At 45.4% G+C, this 20,596-nt stretch overlaps 1 protein-coding gene across 9 annotated transcripts in view; it reads left to right on the top strand.

Annotated features, from left to right (window-relative positions):
* The window catches only part of Frmd4a (FERM domain containing 4A), a 579,710-nt gene that overhangs the window by 491,238 nt on the left and 67,876 nt on the right, over nt 1–20,596 (top strand). For all 9 annotated transcript variants that reach the window (XM_036187607.1, XM_036187611.1, XM_036187608.1 and 6 more), the window contains 4 exons: nt 3,701–3,784; nt 7,867–7,932; nt 8,515–8,572; nt 11,092–11,178. In XM_036187607.1, coding sequence (XP_036043500.1) covers nt 3,701–3,784; nt 7,867–7,932; nt 8,515–8,572; nt 11,092–11,178 — 295 coding nt within the window. The remainder of the gene's footprint in view (nt 1–3,700; nt 3,785–7,866; nt 7,933–8,514; nt 8,573–11,091; nt 11,179–20,596) is intronic.

The following is a 20,596-nucleotide window of genomic DNA, read 5'->3' as shown; positions in this document are numbered from 1 at the left end:
CAAATATGCAGAGTTGGTGCTCACATAGCATTCTGATCTCACCATTTCTGAGTTTCTGATTATTCTCTTATGCTACACTAGTTTTTGGGTTTTTTTGTTTTTTAACAGTGATTTCAGGACAGGTTCTTCTGCTCTAAGCATACCCCCAGAGACCCCAGGTTTCTCCTCCAATGTATGGACATCTCATTTAACCCATTGGGGAATTTCCTGAAAATGTTATTTCCCAGATTTAAAAAAAAGATTTTGTTTTTATTTATAATGTGTGTGCACATGAGTGCAGTGCCTGTAAAGACCAGAAAAGGGCATCAGATCCCCAGGAGCTGGTCTTACAGGTGGTTATGAGCTGCTACCTGATGTGGGTCCTGGGAACCAAACTCAGGGCCTCTGCACAAGCTGTATTGACTCTTAGCTCTTAACCTCTGAGCTGTCTCTCCAGCTCCTCCAACCCTTTTCTGGTGCTTACCTTTGTCCTTGATCATTTCATGTATCTTGGCTAAATAAGTTTTTCTATGATATAGCAAGTTCTCTATTTGTCATATTGCTAGAGATCTTTTTTTTTTTTTTCTCCCGTAGCTCACTCTCATTTCCCATGTTTTAGGTAGCCAAACACAAGCACATTATCTCAACGTACCTCTCCCTTAAAAACCAGCACAGCATTGAAATACCATTTCTATACTGGCAACAATAACAGCTAACTAAACTTTGTATATAAAATCTAGATAATATTAAAAATAAGACTTGTTGTCTAAGAGGTTTCTTTTTAATTTGAGTATGAACATGAACTGTTTTACAGTATGTTTTAAGTCACACTGAACTTGGGGATAATGACAGCATGACCGTCCCTAGTCAAGAAGACTGGAACTTCTAGCTTGTGTTAGGCTACAGCCTCGTAGAGTCCCAAGGCAAAGCAGCCACCTCTCCCATGGGGTGACCTCTCTCACCCTAGTACTAACCAGGCCCATCATTCTTGGCGCCTAAAGGCAGAGGCACAACCCGGCTGTAGAACATTAGAAAGACTTCCTTATTTCCAGCTGCACATGCTGCCCAGATTGACAGGGCTGGACACCTCTAAGTGACTGCAGGTGTTTATAAACAGCAAAAAAGGCAGAGCATGTCTACAGACTCATCCTCAGGGAATGCCTGGGAGTTGTGGATCCCTTCCAGAGTTTAATGGATTTGGACAGGCTTCACGCCCTGGTGACTTCTCCGTATACGTTACTGTGTAACCTTGCCCTGGAGGAGAGCAAGAGAATCCATGGCAAGCCTCAGCAAGGAATGAAGCCTGTGGCTGTCATCGGGAATGTTTGTTTGCCAACAAACCTGTGGTTGGTAGGGAAAAGGATCTCTTCCTTCTTGGGTTCCTTCCCCAAATATACTTTAGACGTGATGAGAGAGAGGAGCCAGAACTCAGGTTTCAGCTCCGTAAAGATACTGCTCATTCCTTCTCACATTTCCAACAAATAAAACCCTACCGAGCAAAAAGGCCTATTGACATTTAAGACATCACCCTTGGCACCAATGAGCTGTTGAGCCAAATGTCCGTGTTCAAGTATCCACAGTTAAGTGGGCAGATAAGACCCTCTGTCCACCCCTGTGGATTCTCAAGTGTTTGGCCAACAGAATGTTGGCTTACCTTGTGCCTCCCTGGCATGTAATTCTAAGCCATAGTTGATAATCTCATTTTCCTAAACACCAGGAGTTTCCCTCTTTGAAAATCTCCCTGAACCTTATCATTGGAGGTCCTCAAAATTCTATCTTTTCAGTTTCATTGTCCCTTACATATGAGCCACACTAGTTGAGCTCTTTCAATCAAGTTATTCAGCTGCCTTGATGGTAAATATGAGTTCTATACCTTTGGGTTATCCCCAAAGCCTACTTTTACACCAGACCCAGAGAAGGCCTTCATTCCTCGGAACTCTCATATTGCTTGTTTAAGTTAACATGCTCTACCCACACTGCCAGTTATCTTTGAATGAATGTCTCTCATTGTCTCAGCTACCCGGGAACACATGTTGGGTGTAGACTGGGTCCTATTCCATCTGGGTCTCCCCCAGTACTTTCTTTTTAACACTGAGGGCTCTAGCTTACTGGCCAGTAGATTACAAATCCTTTTATTACTAAGCACTTGGATATATTGAGTCAAAGCATTCCAAGTTGAGAATTCCCTTCTGATTGGCTGCTTGAAGATAAATACATGAACATTCCTGTTCTTATTCTTAGTATTTGGAAAATGCCCGCAGTTCTAAAGTTGCTAAATATCCAGATGATTCCTAGACACCTGAAACGAACCTGGATTATTGGCATGGTTTTCCCTGTTTGCATTTGGTGATGGAGCTGCTGATGGCATTGCTGTTGGTGTTGTTTTGCACTTGGGATACAAAGAACTTTTTGATCCTTAGGTTGACAATGTAGGTTTAAGGGTGACCGCTTTCCAGTCACCCCAGAATATTGGTACCTGTGTCTGTGACCTTCCCATCCCATTCCACTTGCCTCCTTCTAATTTTTTCCTTCTTTCCTATTTACTTATTGATCTCCTGTTCATTGCTTGTATGTGGTAAAGTCCAAGCTGCTGATGGCCAATTTTACCCAGCTCTATATGAGCAACACAAAAAGCTGCCAAATACCCCAAGTTAGTGCTATGGATCTAATGCAAGTCTCCATAAGATGAACCCTGGCAAGCCCAGCTGGTAAACTTGAGGCTTGAGGGTAGGCCAGTTTAAGGAAACACTATTTAGATACCAGAACCATGTCCAAGTATATACTGTTAATAGCTCTAGAAATTGAGTGTAGGTATAGACAGTAGGGACCCCTAGCATAAAGGGGGTGCAGAACTACTAAGTGAATAGGCACAGGTATGTATAACCCTTAAATTATGGGTCACATAGCCATAAGAATAGCCCAACACAAAAGAGTAAACTTACTTAGAATATTAAGAGATGTATTCAGACTATATCTATAACTCTGACTGCATAGGTCAAGTGTGAACTTGGTAGATGATAAAGTTGTTCCACAGTGCCAAAGGTTGATCATGTTGGCACTCTAGAGGGTAATTAGCTATCTGAAGAAGGTTGGTTAAACCAGGGGAGTTTAAACTATCTTCAACCCCAAGCATGTGTGATTTTATGGGAGATGACAGTTCAGTTCCAGGACCAGCTGCATCAACCTTCCTGATAGTCCAGATCCTCTGCCTCACATTTGCTAAATAGTCTCCAAGCATGTCCAAAGGAAAGGTTGTTTATGTATCACACTGACAGAACAGTTTCCAGCAGGAAGTGAGTCTAGGGAAGCCAAAGGTGCTTCAGGAATGAGGAGAGAGTCTGCCCTTCTTGGAATCTGCACCCAAACTGCAGGGGCTCTGGAAGCTTCTCCTGGGATCCACCCCCCTGGGATCCTTTTCTTCCCACATTCCTGCCCAGCGCTGCTCAGAATGCAGCACACAATCAGTGTCTCTGTGAGGGCAGTGGTTGTGAGGCTGTCAACATGTGTATCTCTGGTTCTGCACTGGAAAAGGAGACTCCTCAGCTTGTGTGGCCCGTGTTCTTTTCCCTCTGTATCACATAAACAAAAACAACCCCCTCACCTGTCACTTGCCATTCATTATAAGGGAGCAGATGTGGGGCCTTTAGTCAGTCGGGTCATGAGAAGCAGAGCGGTTGTTTTCTCAGAAGGTGATGTGTTGTTTCTTGACTGTCTCTTTCAGCAATGAGGTGGTGAGGAGTGACCTAAAAAAGCTGCCAGCCCTTCCTACCCAAGCCCTGAAGGAGCACCCCTCCCTGGCCTACTGGTGAGCCTCCCCATCCCAGAACCTTCTCACAGACAAGTCTTCAAGGGGGCACAGGCTTCGGAGCACTGAGCCCAGCTCTATCAGCTCCCACATGCCTCCTGGCCTCCCTGCTGTGTCAGGGAACTTAGACGGTCACACTTCTTTCACAGTCAGAGGTAGTGGTTTATGCCTATAATACCAGAATTTGGGAAGAATGAGGCAGAAAGATTGCAAGTTCGAGGCCAGCACAGGCTACACAGTAAGTTCCAGGATAGCTTGGGCTAGAGTAAAACTTTGTCTCAAAAAGAGAGGAAGGAAGGAAGGAAGGAAGGAAGGAAGGAAGGAAGGAAGGAAGGAAGGAAGGAAGGAAGGAAAGGAAGGAAGGAAGGAAGGAAAGGAAGGAAGGAAGGAAGGAAGGAAGAAAGAAAGAAAGAAAGAAAGAAAGAAAGAAAGAAAGAAAGAAAGAAAGAAAGAGCCAGAGACCATTATCTGCTTATATTTACATAGCAAACATGTTAGATCTCTCTGTTAATAATATTTTTACGATTTAACTTGGAAATGGCACCTCCGTAAGAAGCCTTCCCTGTGCTGGTGCAGTTTCATGTGGGAATGCTGAGATGGATGGCAGGATGTGGGAGGTCTGGAGGGGTGGGAAAGGCCGGGGCATCGTTTCCTTGGCAACAGAAGAAACAGGTTATTTTCTTTCTCCTTGGTGTTTCCTATATCCCGATTTAGCCCTTTGTAACATTATGCCATAGTTCATCAGCCGAGCCCTGGACTGCCTGATTCCACGTGATTGGGCATTTGCGGTTGGGCCGTGGTGGAGTGGGGCTCACATTCCCGAGGCATGTGTTGGAATCTGGCTGGGTACTTACACACTGCCCTCTGCCCTCTGCCAAGGACAGGGCTGTATCCCGGTGGTCCTTCTGACCCTTCTTAGAAAGCAGTGTGGCTGCTCACAGTGCAAGACACAGTCGTGGCAGACACCTGGTGGCATCGACCTGCAACCCCAGCTTCTCAGAGGGCTGAGGCAGGAGGATTGCACATTGAAGGTCTCCCTGAGCTATACAGAGTGAACTCAAAGCCAGTAACTTAGTGAGACCTTGTCTCAAAAAAAAAAAAAAAAAAAGTTTAAGAGTTGGAATGTAATTTAGTGATATGTATTTGCTTAGCGTGTGTGAGGCCCTCAGTAGAAGAAAGAGCAGGAGGGGAGGGGAGGGGGAAGGGGAGGGGAGGAGGGAGAGGAAGGGCGGGAGGGAAGAAAAAAAAGCACTGAACAAGTTAATCCTAGTGAACCACAACACATAGCTCACTTGTAAATACATTTTAAAGTTCTTGAACTAGTATTCCATCCTATCTAGACACTTCCAGCATTAAATAAGTATTCAGTCTTTCAAATAGACTTGAGGATGCCTTCGGATTGGGTCGCTCGGGTCATAATGCAGAGTTCTTCAGTGAGATGAAACCCACACTCAGAAACCACTTTTCTCAGAGAAGCCCCACTCCTGAAGAGCTGGACTCAAAACTGTGAGCGCCTACCTGTAGACTGCCATCCCCCACTCCACCTCAGACCTGATCTATTACCATTCTTCCTTTGGGAATGTATCTATAGAAAAAGAACAGGCTTATGCCAAGGACTTCAAATTCAGAACCTGTCCAGGTGTTATTTGTGAGTTGAAGGCCAACCTGGGCTATCTAGTGAGACATTGTCTCATTAAAAGAGATTGATGATAATGCCTGGAGAGGCCAATAGTTCTCACATGCGGGATGACTTACACTCGAGAACTGTAATGTTGTAGACAGTCTGGAGTCAGAATTGCCTTTGACCTAATTCATCCCTCAATCATGTCTTTATTTATTGTCTAACATTGTTAATCCAACCCCTAGGCCAATTGCAGGGCTCCTCCTCTCCCTGCCTCTCTCATTCTGGATCATTCTTGCATTGTCTCCAATGCAAGATCCTCTGTGTTCCTGTTATTAGTAATACAGAAAGCCTTCCTTCTGGCTCTGCTTTCTGCCTTTTATCAGCATGACTATCTTTCTTCCTGAACAGTTGACCCTCAGCCATCTTAACAGTACATCCTTAGGCACGTGACCAGGCCAGCCCTTTCCTAAGGCCTCCCCCAGACCCGTGAGTGCACAGTCAACTGTCTAACACACTGGGAGTATGGCAGGATGCAGAAGCCAGGAACCTTCAGTGACACTCACACCCAGCTGGGAGCAAATCAACAGCAAGGACCATCCATCCCTGGGGTGCTCAAAGAAACCATGGCCCTTTTACTTTGTTCTCACCATGCTACTTAGTACTCAGCTGCTGTGGTCGGCTCTGATTTTTCAACCTGTTTACCCAAATTTCCAAGAAGCAAAGAGAGTTCAATTTTCCGTAGCTTGTGAGTTTCTCGTTGTTACTCTCTCTGGTCCTTAGACGGGTCTGAGGTATTAGGGTCACAGTCTGCAGAGCGAGCCTTTCCAGAGGTTCCAGAGACAGGTGGGAACAGGATGAAGTGGAGTTGGACAGGCTAGATGAGTCCCCAGCTGGCATTGAGTATGTCATCACGTGACAGGCCCCTGTTGACTTCATGGGAGGGAAGAAGTGGGAAAAGCGGAGGTTCGAGGAGGTCACCGCTGTGGCTTACCCAGCTGGCTTTAGATAGCAGGCAGCCGGACAAGGTGGAGGTGGCTGCAAGTCTTGCAGCTGTCAGGCCCCATGAGACCTTGTAGTCAGGCCAATAGAACAGCTGCTTGTCAGTGTTTGGGACTTTGTGTTGTTGATGTTTCTTAAGCCTTGCTTATGTTCACAGCATCATCGTAGGCTTTCAGTCCCCACCCCCACCTCAGGGATGCTCTCGCCCAGAGCTAGGAAAGAAATAGGCTGGAGTCTCCATTGGTTGGCTTGACCACAGACCTAGAAGATGACCTCATCGAATCACAGTTATGTAGTACCAAACGTGTCATCGAAGGTCATGATCTTATTAAAATAGAGGCCCTTGATAAGCAGGAAAACAGAAAAAGGAAGAGAGGGTTCTACCTAACTTTGGGGGTGATGCATTAACAGTGGGTGCCCAAGATCAGTAAATGGAGTCTTGAGGGTACAACCATTGTATCACACATGCTCCCCATCATTACACTCTTATACAAAACTAACGGAGTCCCCTTGTTGATGAAATAACAGGTGAGTCAGTGGGAACCACAGTCAAAGCTGTAGGACAGTTACAAAGGATGAAACTTTCAAGGCTGTCCTTAGTAGTGGGACATAAGACTTTTTGCCAACAACTGTCCCCCTTTCTTTCTGTGGGCTGGCTATGTGACCCTGGAGGCTATAGTGGGAGCTGCCATTGTTCCCACCTTTCTTGGCACCAGTCACTACCCCAGGAAGACTGTACCATTACCCCAACCACACTCCATTCTGTCAGAGAAATATTGGCTAGCCATTGTCACCAAGGGACCATTTAATCTCCCGTTAATTTTAGAAGTAAAATCTCAAAAGATAAATGAGCTGTAATCTCATTCTGTTAGATAGTATGTTGCTTTTCCAATGTGTCCCTGGGACTTTTATTAACCAGGCTCAAATTCCAGAATGTTCTCTTTTCCTTGGAAGCTCTGAGTCCTTAACTGCTCAGAACAGTTTAGCCCAGAGCACTGGATGGGAGCATCATTACCCCACTGCCCCAGATCCTGTGTTGACTGGACCTGTAAATGAGGAGGTCAGAAGGGAGAGCCAGGCAAGTTTAGCCACAGCATCCTCTGTGACTAGTGACTTAACTGCTTCTTCATGTTTTCTTGCATGTTTTCATGTCTTCTTCATGGTATCTTGCAAAGAACAGCGTCCCTCCGCCCCCAAACCTGCATGCTAATATTATCCAACTGATTAGCAGTCAGAGGTAAAAATAATGTAAATCCTCTGAGGAGAAAATGGGTTTTTCTATCCCTACCATGTTTAAGAGACTTCACTTGAGTGGCATTGAGGCATGTCATTTCAGGACATGGTCATTTTCCAGCTCAGCTTCCTCAGAGGTTCTCAGAAGGAAGGAGGGTGAAGTCTTAGTGCTCAGGGGGTAGGATGCTCAACCTCTAATACCAGAATCCTTTCCTTCTGATTCTAGTGAGGACAGAGTCATTGAGTACTACAAGAAGCTGAATGGCCAGACGAGGGGTCAAGCAATTGTGAAGTAAGTGGCCCTTCTGAGTACACACTAAGACTGTGTTTGGGAGCTAGAGAGACACCCAGTCAATAAAGTGCTTGCCCTGTAAGCAGAGGAACTCTAACTCAGAACCTCAGAACCCACATAAGAAACAAAACAGGCATGGCAGTGTGCATATACTACCAGCACTGGAAGGCAGAGGCAAGCAGATCCTTAGACCTCACTAGCCAGCCAGCCTAGCTGAGTCAGTGAGCTCCATGCCACGGAGACCCAGTTTCAAAAATAATGTGGAGAATAATAGAAGAAGACATCAAACACCAACTTATACATATCCGCAATTGTATTTGCAAATGCACATACACACATATACACACACACAAAGATTGTGTGTTAATGAGCCATATATCAAGGTGGTTGATTTTTCCTTGGAAAGATGTTTAGGGAAAGGGATGTTTCTACTAATTTCCAAGTTAATAACCGCTCCAGAACTTCATTACACACACACACACACACACACACACACACACACACACACACACACGATTATGATAGGACACCACTTCTGCCTAATAGCCTTTATATGCATTGTTGTATGTGTTGTCTTCACAGCTACATGAGTATCGTGGAGTCTCTCCCAACCTACGGTGTTCACTATTATGCAGTAAAGGTAAGTGAACTCAGTTGCTGAAGTCTGCCCACGCTGTCCTGAAAAAGCAAGCAAACAAACAGAAAATTATCTTATTTTTTAGTCTGAAGATTTTGAGGCGAATAGGAGTTGATGGAGGTTGACTTGGTTAGAAAGATTGCTTGACAGGGAAAACTGAGCAACTGAATTTTATCCCTAGGGTACCAACACTTGATAGAGTAACACTCCAATACACTTATATTTTCTTTTGTGAAGTAATGTAATAAATCTCTTCTTCCCTTCAGTCTCAGAGGAATCCTGGGAAATCAGGGCTTCAGGGCTTCTCACTAGAAAGGCTCCGTCAAATACAAGAAACTAGAGAAACCAAAAACTTGTGGCAGAATGTGGCGTTTCTCTTGGGAGTGTGATGCCACATAGCTTTCCAAGGAGAACTGGGACAATTTAAAGAATCTGGGACTGGCCAGGCGGTGGTGGCGCATGCCTTTAATCCCAGCACTCAGGAGGCAGAGCCAGGTAGATCTCTGTGAGTTTGAGGCCAGCCTGGGCTACCAAGTAAGTTCCAGGAAAGGCACAAAGCTACACAGAGAAACCCTGTCTCGGGGGGAAAAAAAAAATCTGAGACTGTGTTCTTGAATGTGGCATCATCAAATCCAATGTGGTATTAGCTTCACCCTAAATTCTATTTAGTTCATCCAGGCCACATTGAGATCTCTTTCTTATATGATAAAGATTCACACCTTTCTCAAGCCTAAGTGTCGAGAGCAGCCTCTGGGAACTTCTTCTGTTCTAGATGAGAGAGTGAATCCCCTCAGAAGTCTAGCCCCCCAGGTAATGTTGAGGATGTGGCCACTGACCCCCAGATAAAGTTCATGGAAAGGGACTTAGAATCCCCCTGTGCCAGGGTTCAGTACCCTGATCTCACAGTGTCACTGAGTTTCATCTTGTTTTATTCATGCACAGGTACCAGAGACAGCAACAGGGGGGCAACGTAATGATCTTACAGTACATGTAACTATCTGTCTGTCTGTCTATCTATCTATCATCTACCTATTTATTCATCTATCTTCCTAGTATGCACAAGACCCTGAGTGCAATCCTCCATGCTGCAAATAAATGAATAAATACTTTTTAGAAATGGGGTGTGGTAGTTCAGTGGTAGAGTCCACATTTAACACATGTGAGCCCATGAATTCAATCCCCAACACCAAAAGGAAAAAAAGATTGTAAAGAAATCATGTACTCCTGGAGCTTTGAATGATTTTCCCCCAAAATTTATTCCTTTTGTCTTTAATCTTTTTGCTTACCTTGAAATAACTCATTCTGGCAAATATTTGCAAGCTGCCATACTCATTTTGAGTTTCCAGGACTCTTGTGATGAAGAAATTGATTTAGTCATTCATACATGCAGAAATTAGTTCAAATCTTGGGGAAGGGCTGCTTGCTGCAGCCAGCATAAAGTCTTAGCATTTGGGATCATTTAGGAATCACTCAGAATTATCCTCAAGAGAGCTATGGTCCTCACTCAGGTGATAAGAAGTCCTATAAAATGTATAAACAGAGGGCCCATGGTTTACAATCCAATCCTAGTAATATTCTGGCTTCAGTCTTGCTACGTGAGTCCTAAAAATCCTCATTCAGCTTTCTTCCTGGGTGAGCAGGCTATCAAGATGGCATCCCTTAGTCTCTCTCTGCTCAGTGTGGCTGGGAAGGTTTAACTTCCGTTAAAGTTTGAGCACCCAGCTTCAATACCTTTGCCCCCTGAAGGGAAGAAGCCCCTTTCTGTGGTCTCCTGGGTTCTCTCTGGGTCTGACAGTCAGTGGCCATTTCTTTGATCAGAAAGTCATTCATTTTCTTCAAAACATTGAACATATTTCATGTTTTTCTGTATGGCAAGTGAGAGGCTCAGCCTAGCTTTAGAGGGGGGCAGGGGACAGGGTACTTGCACTTGTTCATTAAGAGGTGAAGATGGAGGCTGGGGAGATGTTCAATTGGTAAAGTGCTGTGTAAGCATTAGGACCAGAGTTCAGATCCCCAGTACTCTAGTAAAATGTCCAGTGCTAGTGAGGCAGAAGTAGGGGGAGCCCTAGGGAGAGCAACCAGTGCTCACCACTCAGTGAGCCTCAGATTCCGAGAAAGAACGATCTCAAAAAAACATAAGGTGGAGAGAGTCGAGGCAGGGGAGACAACCCTGGCCTTCACATGTAAGTCCATGTATGTGTATGCATACCTGTACATACAGGAACAGGCAGGCATGCTTACACCAAATAAGTAAATAAGTAAGATAGGGATACAGGTGTCCTGGCTGTGGTTCTGCTTGGAAACAGAGCCAATTGACCAACTCAGGCTTGGTCCCCAGCGCTGTTCACGTTACTGAGCATGCATCCACGATGGGCACATCTGTTAAGATATACAGTAGAGAGGGGTTCCTTCTACTCCAGAGACACTGCCATTTCCCTTGTCATCAGCTGAGCCAGGAAATCTCTTGGTCTGTGTTTATCTTCTCCAGCCCCATGTTGACCTATATTCCTTTAACATCCTAGGACAAGCAAGGGATACCATGGTGGCTGGGGCTAAGCTACAAAGGAATTTTCCAGTATGACTACCACGATAAAGTGAAACCACGCAAGGTAAGGGTGCCCTCTTCTGTGGGCTTAAGGCTTTCTTTTGAGAGGGGAATGAGGGTAGATGTGAGTTAACATTGCACAGCCTGAGGGCTCACCAATCCCATGCTAATGCAGGTATATATAAATTACTGCACAGTGATGCCGTCTGAGTTTCCTAGGTAAATATTTTTCTCTCCCAGTCTCTAAGGAAACAAAGTATTATAATTACTTAAGGGAGGGTGTTTGACTCCATTCTCCAAGAACAGATGGGCAAATGGGCTGAGGAACTATTATATATGTTTCTTTCTTGGGAGGCTGCATGTTTTGGCAAAATGAAGGAACATTAACTCCCTTGAAACCTGAGATCAATCTGAGTTCTTTATGATGGTTTTTGGAGTAAAGTCATAGGTCAAAAGAGTGTATAGGTTATGGAGAAATGAAATATAAAGAATTAGAAAAAGTCTTGAAACTCTGGCAAATACCTTTATAGCATCATAGAAGTAAAGAGAGACTAAAGTTATCTGCCCCAGAAAAAGGGAGTCAAGTCACTGGAAACACAAATGTGTTTGAATTTTGTTTTCATTTGTATAATGTTTTCCAAACCAGAACAAATTGAAAACTTAAATGGCAAAATTTTGGGGGTAAGAATATACTTTTGCACACCTGGGATGATCACACTCTATGCTCATACCTGGGCTGACTATATACTCTCTGCACATCTGGGCTTACCACACTCTATGCACACATCTGGGCTGACCACACTCTATGCACACATCTGGGCTGACCATACTCTGCACACATCTGGGCTGACCACATTCTGTGCACACATCTGGGTTGACCACACTCTATGCACACATCTGGGCTGACCACACTCTATGCACACCTGGGCTGACCACACTCTATACACACATCTGGGCTGACCACACTCTATGAAGTAAACACTGTCCTCTTAGCCACCTTCTTCATTAAGTTGGTAGTGGGAAAACAGCCCTGTGGTGGGAAGAATTTTCCCTCAATTGACCAGTAAATCATTTTATTTCCAAATGAAGCTGGTGAACAGATGATGGAGTTGTTCCCTGGGAACGATGCAGCAAGAACCTGCCTCTTTGGGGAGTGTGCTGCTTTGTGTGGTGCACTCCAAACCTCTGTTTTCCACTTACACAGAAGAAGTGACTAGTGCCCCATGTTCCTGCTTTAAACCCCCAGTTTTCTGGGCTGTAGACCTGCACCTCTTCCATGCTATGTCTTTCTGTTTCCCCTGGTATTTTCTCCACTGGCCTTTCTAATTCTCTAAGTTCCCTCTTCACTCCCTTCCTTCTTCTCTTTTACCTCACCTCTTCTCTTCTTCCAACCAGCCCAAGTGATTTTGTTTTTCTATTTACAAATGACAAACACACTCCCAGCACCTTTCACAAAGTCCTGGTTGCAATATGTGCAGCTCTGCCTTGCCCTCCTTAGAAGGGAAAAGATGGGAGGACAATATAGCTTAGGACATTCACAGTCCTGGGCCTTGTGGACACTCAGGGAACTGTGGAGAGTAGGCACTTAGATATTCAGTTGGAGCTTAAGAGTGTCAAGGATTTCCAAAGCATAAGTGAACCTAGGCCAGTGTGGCTAGCTGGGGCCCACAGCAGGATGCAGTCTTTCCCTCTGAATGATGTGAAAGGCATGCCAGCAGTATTAAAACTTCTACCCACAATGTTCTTAATTTCTCTTAAGTATAGTTCTAATGAAAGTAATAAGATAGCACTTGGTATAGGCAAAACACAAGAGAGACACATAACATAAATTAATCACTCTTAGTTAGATCTGAGTTTGGCTTCTAGCGTTCACAGAAAGTTGTTAAAAAGGAGGAGGAGGAGGAGGAGGAGGAGGAGGAGGAGGAGGAGGAGGAGGAGGAGACAGTGACAGTATCAACAGAGAAGGAAGGATAGCAGTTAGGTCCCCGGAAAAGGCATTCATGAGTGGAATTTTTTAGTTCTTGGTCATAGAAATCTCTGGGAGACAGCCCGATGCTGCCTGTCTGGGCTCATGTACAGTTTGGAGGCCCCTGGGAAATGAGTGCACAAACTGAATATAAAGTTAGGAACAGTCACCAGGCGGTGGTGGCACACATCATTAATTCTAACCCTCGGGAGGCAGAGCCAGACAGACTCTGTGAGTTCAAGGCTAGCTTGGTCTACAGATCGAGATCCAGGACAGGCACCAAAACTACACAGAGAAACCCTGTCTTGAAAAAACAAACAAACAACAGCAACAAGAAACAGTCCTTGTGAACCCCCTCAGGCCAAATGATGCTTCTACTTCATTAGCTTCGAGGGGTCTATGTGTCTGCCAAGATGTTAATGGGGCTGAAGGACAAACCCGAGGAGTGAATGAAAGCCACAGTTATGAAATCCCAGCTGCTGCAAGACTTGGGAAGGAGTCCTTTTCCTCTGTACTCGACATCATTAGCATCACAAACCCCCTTTTTGTTGCATGCAGGAAACAGGAGAGGCTCTGAGCAACTCAGAGCACTGGAACATGAGCTGAGGAGGTGCACAGACCTGGCAGAGAGTTATCATTGCAGGCTTCCTTACAAAGCACTCCAAGTCCATCCTAGGTACCTCCAGACTAGTGGTTCTTAACCCCAACTGTGTGTCAGAAACTCCCAGGAAGATGGAATTCACGGCTGCTGCTTTCCTGGGTCCACCTTGTCTCCCTGACTCTTCCCTATGCTTGTGGGAAATATTACAAGGATATCCACCTAGGTCTGGAGATTGGCACCATCACTCATGGCCATCTGTGCCTCCTGCACTCAGGCATAGCAGGCATGGCCTCATTGTCCCTGGGTATTGGAGAGCTGGAGTGTTCCCAAGCACAGAGGATGAGTGCGCTGCACACACGTGAGGAATGTCCTCCAGGTGGTAGCACACCCTCCTGGCACTGGGGTCAGGTACATCTCCAGCACCCTAAGCCTCCAGGAATGCTCAGAAGATGATCAGTGCCCAAATCTAAGTACGTGGAGGCACCTGTGGCAACAACTGCCTCTCCTGCCCAGGCAGCTCTTTGCACCTAGCAGCAAGCAGAGGCCCTCGCTGACACTCTGACCCACTGATGCAGCTGCCACATGGTACCCAAGTACTAAGAGGCAACCTTCAGGTTGAGGCAGTGGCAAGCCGAGCTCTCCCCCTTCCTTTGAAGGGCTAAGGGCCAACCTCTGTTATGCCACCTGTGACCATCCATGCAAGTGTTCCCATTGAACTCATTAAAAATGTCTCCCTAAATCCCTAAGAGTCTAGAGCTGATGGCTGTCTCAGATCAGACAGGACAGTTGTGTGGTCCTAGTTCTCCGGATGAGAGGCAGCTTGCCACTCCAGTTTCAGCATCTACCCTGTGCCACTGAGTCCCACTCTGAATGGCTTTGGAAAGGTGGAGGGTGGAGTAAGACGCCTCCAAGTTTGAGTAGGAGGAAGAAGTACAATTCCTGCTAATAATAGCCCACAGTATACTACCTGGGTCTCTCCCGCAAGCAGTTCTTCTTTCTCTAAGTACAACTCTCAATACAAGCTCTAAACTACATTTCAAATGGCTTCTGAAAAAGCCAGGTGTTATGAAAAGGCCTGTAACTCGAGTACACTGTGCTATAGGCAGTACAGCTCATCCTGAGCCATATAGCAAGATCTTGTCTCAAAAACAAACAAACAAACAAACAAAAACATAAAACAGACAAAATTTAAATTTAAGGAAGAGGCAGGGGTATCTCTGTGAGTTTGAAGCCAGCCTGGTTCTATAAAGCAAGTTCCAGGACAGCCAGGGCTGTTACACAGAGAAACCCTGTCTCAGAAAAATAAATAAATGAATGAATGAATGAATGAATGAATAACAATTAATTTAAAGCAAAACAAAAACTTAGGTTTCTTTTCTCGTTTTTTTGTTTTTGTTTTTGTTTTTGTTTTTTTGCCCCTCAGAGTATGTTTTATCAGAAACAGTAAGACATGTGGGGACTTTGATTTTTGTCTTTTGAATATGTTCAGAAGAATTCAGAAGTTCTAAATGAAAAGAACCAGGGGCTGGAACCTGGAGGCAAGAACGGAAGAGGAGGCCATGGGCGAAAGCTGCTTACTGGCTGGTTCTCCATAGCTTGCTCAGCATGCTTTCTTATACAGCCCAGGACCACCTGCCCAGGGATGGCATGGCCCACCATGGGCTGGGGCCTCCTTCACCACTCATTAATCAAGAAGATGCCCTACAATCCTGCAATCCTGCCTTTAGGCAATCTAGAGGCAGTTTCTCACCTGAGCCTCCATCTTCCCAAATAACCCTAGCTGGCGTTAAGGTGACAAAAAAAAACTAACCAGCACAGATTAGTCCTCCAAAGGCCCTGAAGTAGAAACAAACAGGATTTCAAAATGAACGCACTCTATCCTAGGTGTACATTCCCCACCGCGCTGCCCCGGCTTGTGTACATGATAGTTTCTGAGAGCACATTGTACCATGTTGTAGGAGCCTTTATGGAGCCCCCTCAGGAATACTGCTTGTATCCTTCACCCAGTGAAGTTTCCCCTCTTAGCCTCAGCCTGCCTGGCAGATTCTCAGCTCCTGTCAATACTCACATACCACATACCACTTCGAAATAGTGCTTGGGCTGTTGTTCCTCTCTTTTCTCAGTGGGCAGTAGTCCTCCTGTTCGTCTTTATGTCCATTAATGTAGAATCAGAGGAGGGCACTCTCTCTCTCTCTCTCTCTCTCTCTCTCTCTCTCTCTCTCTCTCTCACTCACACACACACACACACACACACACACACACACACACACACTTCTGTCTTAGTTTAGCAATGAATAATGAATGGGAAGATCATGGTGGCCAAGGAAGAAAAATCCTGCCTCTCCATAGATTATTGTCTCCTGTTTCATCCCAGTTGCCGACCACCTTTAACATGTATGCACACCCAGTTGCCAACCACCTTTAACGTGTGCACACGTGTGTAGAAATAACTCACTGCCTAGGTGCTCATTTCCTAAATTAGAATCTTCTTGACCTCGGGGATTAATGAAATAGTACCCAGTGGATGTTTGGGCCCTTGGGGTCAACCTCAGGTCACCTCTTAGTTTGCACTGTGGTCAATCACTGAGACTTAGTACATCCAGTCCTGCAAACTGCCCCAGCAGCCGCAACACTGGCTGTCCTGCACATTATGCCAATTATGCTAGTACAAGCAAAACTGTTTTGTCTCTTTCCTGAAGCCTTTGAATGCAAAGTAAATGTCATATATTGGAGGGCCCTACTGAGTCAGCCTGAGAGAACCAGGGTCTTACTGCACATAAATAGATCTGTCTCACAAGGGGCTCACTCTGTAGGGTAGGTCCCCACATTCCTTAGATCAAAGCCTGAGGAAATAACAGCTGCTTTAATCTCTGTGACCATCAGCTCCTTCTCTGTCAAGGAGGTGTGGGTGGCTGTCTTCCCTACCAGCGTGACTCAATTCCCTACCAGTACCAGGATTCTGTGTGAAATCCTTCTGTTTTACAACCTTCAGACCCGTGGACAGACTGACCAGTCTGACTTCCGGCCATCAGAGACAGGATAAGAAGAAAACAGAAAATGCTTATTCAATGGGCCTTTGAGAAAGTTAGACCAGCTTGAAACATGTGACTCACAAGGACCTCCCTATAGTAGTGTTCAATATCCATAATCAGCGCTCGGAGATTCTGCTCCCAAGCTCGCTTGGATTGGATGAAAGCTGTCCTTTGGGAAGGCCTGTCGCGTCAGGCCTTGTTACATATTCAGTAGGCAGCATTTACTTATTTATTTGATGTGCACTTAGGGGGGCTCTTATGTATGCCTAGATGCACAATTAGGAGCACTTTAGCATCCCTTCTGAGGCATTAGGAAAAGGAACCAGAATAATTGGCCAGCCTCTGAGCAGCTAGTGTAGTTTCTCGATTCCTGAGAGTATTTCAGAGACAGGGGCAATGGTTCCAGAATTTAATGCATTCCTGTCACCTCCCCCAGATGAGTAAAGACTTTTTTTTTCTTTTAATTCTGAGATGATGAGACAGGAAGGGAAAATAATATTTACAGGAAATATTCCATTAACTCTGAGCTAACTCCCAGCGGCATGGCCCTACTCAATTACTCAGTGCGATAAGAACGCTGTTCCTTGCTGACATGGTCCAGCTTCAGTTTGGGCACCTTTGACTCATTTGCTGGCTACAGAGCCCTCTGACTCGCCTGGCCCTGGCTGGGTGCCTCACTTCTTCCAGCTTGTCTGTTCTCCTTGGAAACCACACCCTCTCTACATGCCAGAGGAAACGCTACTTAATGTGTTTAGCATTCTTAGCATTTTACAGCCTCTGCTCCTTGGTGGTACAGGATCAAAGAACCACCTCTTAGCACTCCTTCAGAGCACAATGTGGGATGAGTGGACTTGCCTGTGGGTGACAGGTCCTTGCAGAGGGTCAGCAAAGAGAGCTAGCCTTAATGCTGGGGAGCAGGTACTCAGGGGCAGGGATGTCTGAAAAGAACATAAGAAGTTACCAGAATGACTCCCCAATCTAAGCATAGTGGATCATGCCTGTAACCCCAGCTGAAACTTGGAGTTCCAGGCCAGCCTTGGCTACATAGCAAGACCCTGTCCCAATCAAGGGCTGGAATGTAGCTCAGTAGTTGTGTGCTTGTCTGGCATGGCCACACACACACACACACACACACACACACACACAAGTGCTTTGTAAACCAGTGACCTCCATATCCACTCAGAGCTCCAAAGTAAAGGGTGGGAATTTGGACGCTGCTTCTTCTCTTCTGGTGAGGGGGTGGGGAGCCTGCGACATATTTAACCTCTCTGCCTCTCTTTTTATCTGTGAAAAGGAGACTGACAGACAGACAGGATGGATATAACTTAGTTTTCTCCACTTTGAGTAAATTCGCTCCTCCAAGAGTTCCCCTCTGTCAAGATAAGAGAGCATCTGCCCTTGACATAGCCAGTATCATTACAGTCTCTATTATACTGAACGAGAGAGGCCGAAGGAAGCACAAACAATGTCCCTTTGTTAAGAGGAGGTTTCTTCCTTGGTTATTGAGTCTGGGAAACCAGGGTCCCTCTGTTCCCACAGGTTCCTGGGGAGACCATTCTGAGCATGCCAGGCTTTCAAGGGCACGAGCTCATATTCCAGTCTCTTCTGGGAATCATGTTCCTGTCAGACTGTCTGTCACCTTTGAGGAAAATCACATTTGTCAGTGAGCAGGAAAAATCAACACTGTGTCACATAGGTGGATGATTTTGTTTTGTGTTTGTTTGTTTGTTTGTTTGTTTGTTTGTTTGTAGGTAGGTAACATCTAACTAGATAACCCAGGCTGGACTTGAACGCACTGTGTAGGCCAGGCTAGCCTCAAATTCTAAATCATCCAGTCTCACACTCCCATGTAGCTGTAGTTACAAGCTTATTCCACCAAACCTGACTCTAAGGGTGTGTGTGTGTGTGTGTGTGTGTGTCTGTCTGTCTGTCTGTCTGTGTGGTGTGTGTGTGTGTGTCTGTGTGTATCTGTCTGTGTGGTGTGTGTGCCTGTGTGTGTGTGTCTGTGTGTATCTGTCTGTGTGGTGTGTGTGCCTGTGTGTGTGTGTGTCTGTCTGTCTGTCTGTCTGTGTGGTGTGTGTGTGTGTCTGTGTGTATCTGTCTGTGTGGTGTGTGTGCCTGTGTGTGTGTGTCTGTGTGTATCTGTCTGTGTGGTGTGTGTGCCTGTGTGTGTGTGTGTCTGTGTGGTGTGTGTGCCTGTGTGTGTCTGTCTGTGTCAGTGTGGTGTGTGTATCTGTGTGTGTGTGTGTGTGTGTGTGTGTGTGTGTACATGCATGTGCCAGAGGGGAGCCTCGGGTGTCATTCCTCAGGCACTTAGCCTTTTTCTTTTGAGTCAGAGTCCTTCACTGACCCAGAATTCCCCACAGAAGCTAAACTGGCCAGCGAGCCTGCCTGCTTTGCCTCCACACTGCTGAAATAAGTGCACACTACATTGCCACACCTTGATGTTTTTTTTTTTTCCACATGGGTGCTGGGGATCATACTCAGTCCTCATGTTTGCATGGTAAGCATTTTAGCAGACTGGCTATCTCCCCAGACCAAGAACACCAGTTTCCAGATAGAATGACCCCACATCCACCTTTAACTGTTCTCCACATGAACCAGTGCCCAAGCCAGATATGATCAGATGGCCAGGGCAGCTTTTCTTCCCCAGCTGATACGTCTGTTGCATCTAGTCTCCTAGCCATCTTTTCCTCCCTGGCCCTATACAGTGAATGCTCCAACACTGAGAAAGGCCATATAAATAGCCACATTGATGGTGTGGACAGTAGGGGTCAAACGGGACACTGGGTATTTATAACATTCAAATAAACACCCAGCCAGACAACATAGCAGTGCCCTTGAGACTGACGAGCTTCCGAAGAACTCTGCAGACTGATTCCTGCCACTCTAGGAGCCCTGTTGACCCTGCATGCAATTTGAAGAAGTAAATCAAAACCAAATGCTATCGTTGGCTCCCAGATCATTGCAGGGGAGCATTCAGTAGCCCCACTCATGCCAAAAGAACCACAAACCAGTAGTAACTTCTGAACTTTGTTTCTCTGGCTTCAAAACCAGTAACATTTCATGGAATAACAAGAACTCAAACCCACAAGGGCACAGCTCTTTTATCTGACACCATTACTTTGTGTGTCTTTTCTGCCCCTTGATAAATCAGCCACAGGCAGTCTCAGGCTCTTCTGGTCATTCTCACATAGTCAAAGTCACCTAGCCACTTTAAACAGCAAGACAAGCTTCTGGCTAAGACATTAATGGGACTGGAGAGATGGCTCCGTGGTTAAGAGTACTTGCTGCTCTTGCCGAGGACCACAGTTCAGTTCCCAGAATCTATATCAGGTGGCTCACAACTACCTGTAACTTTAGCACCAGGAAATCTGACAGCCTCTTCTGACTTCCCCAAGTACCCACACATATGCACAGACAAAGACACACAAACATAAATAAAAGTAAATTTGGAGGGGTTGGGAATTTAGCTCAGTGGTAGAGCGCTTGCCTAGCAAGCACAAGGCCCTGGGTTTGGTCCTCAGCTCAAAAAAAAAAAAAAAAAAAAAAAAAAAAGAAAAGAAAAAAGAAAAGAAAAGAAAAAAAAAAGTAAAATTGGTATTTTTTTTAAAGATATTAGCATGTTCAGTCTTAAGAGACAATAAAAATTCTGTTTGTCAGCTTTTGGGTATTATAACAAAACACTTGACATTATCAACTTATAAAGATGAAAGGTCATTTGGGGTTATAGCTTTAGAGAGAGGTTCTAGGCCATGATCAGTTGGCCCTTGCTTTGAAGCCTGTTGCAAAACAAAAACCATGGTAGGAAGTACATGGCAAAGCAAAAAAAAATCACCAAGCTCATCCACAAGAAACAAGAAAGAGAAAGGGCCAGGATCCC

Source organism: Onychomys torridus, chromosome 5, assembly GCF_903995425.1.
Source record: "Onychomys torridus chromosome 5, mOncTor1.1, whole genome shotgun sequence".
NCBI lineage: Eukaryota > Metazoa > Chordata > Mammalia > Rodentia > Cricetidae > Onychomys > Onychomys torridus.
The sequence above is the reverse complement of the archived record's forward strand: the minus strand, read 5'-3'. Positions and strand labels throughout refer to the sequence as shown.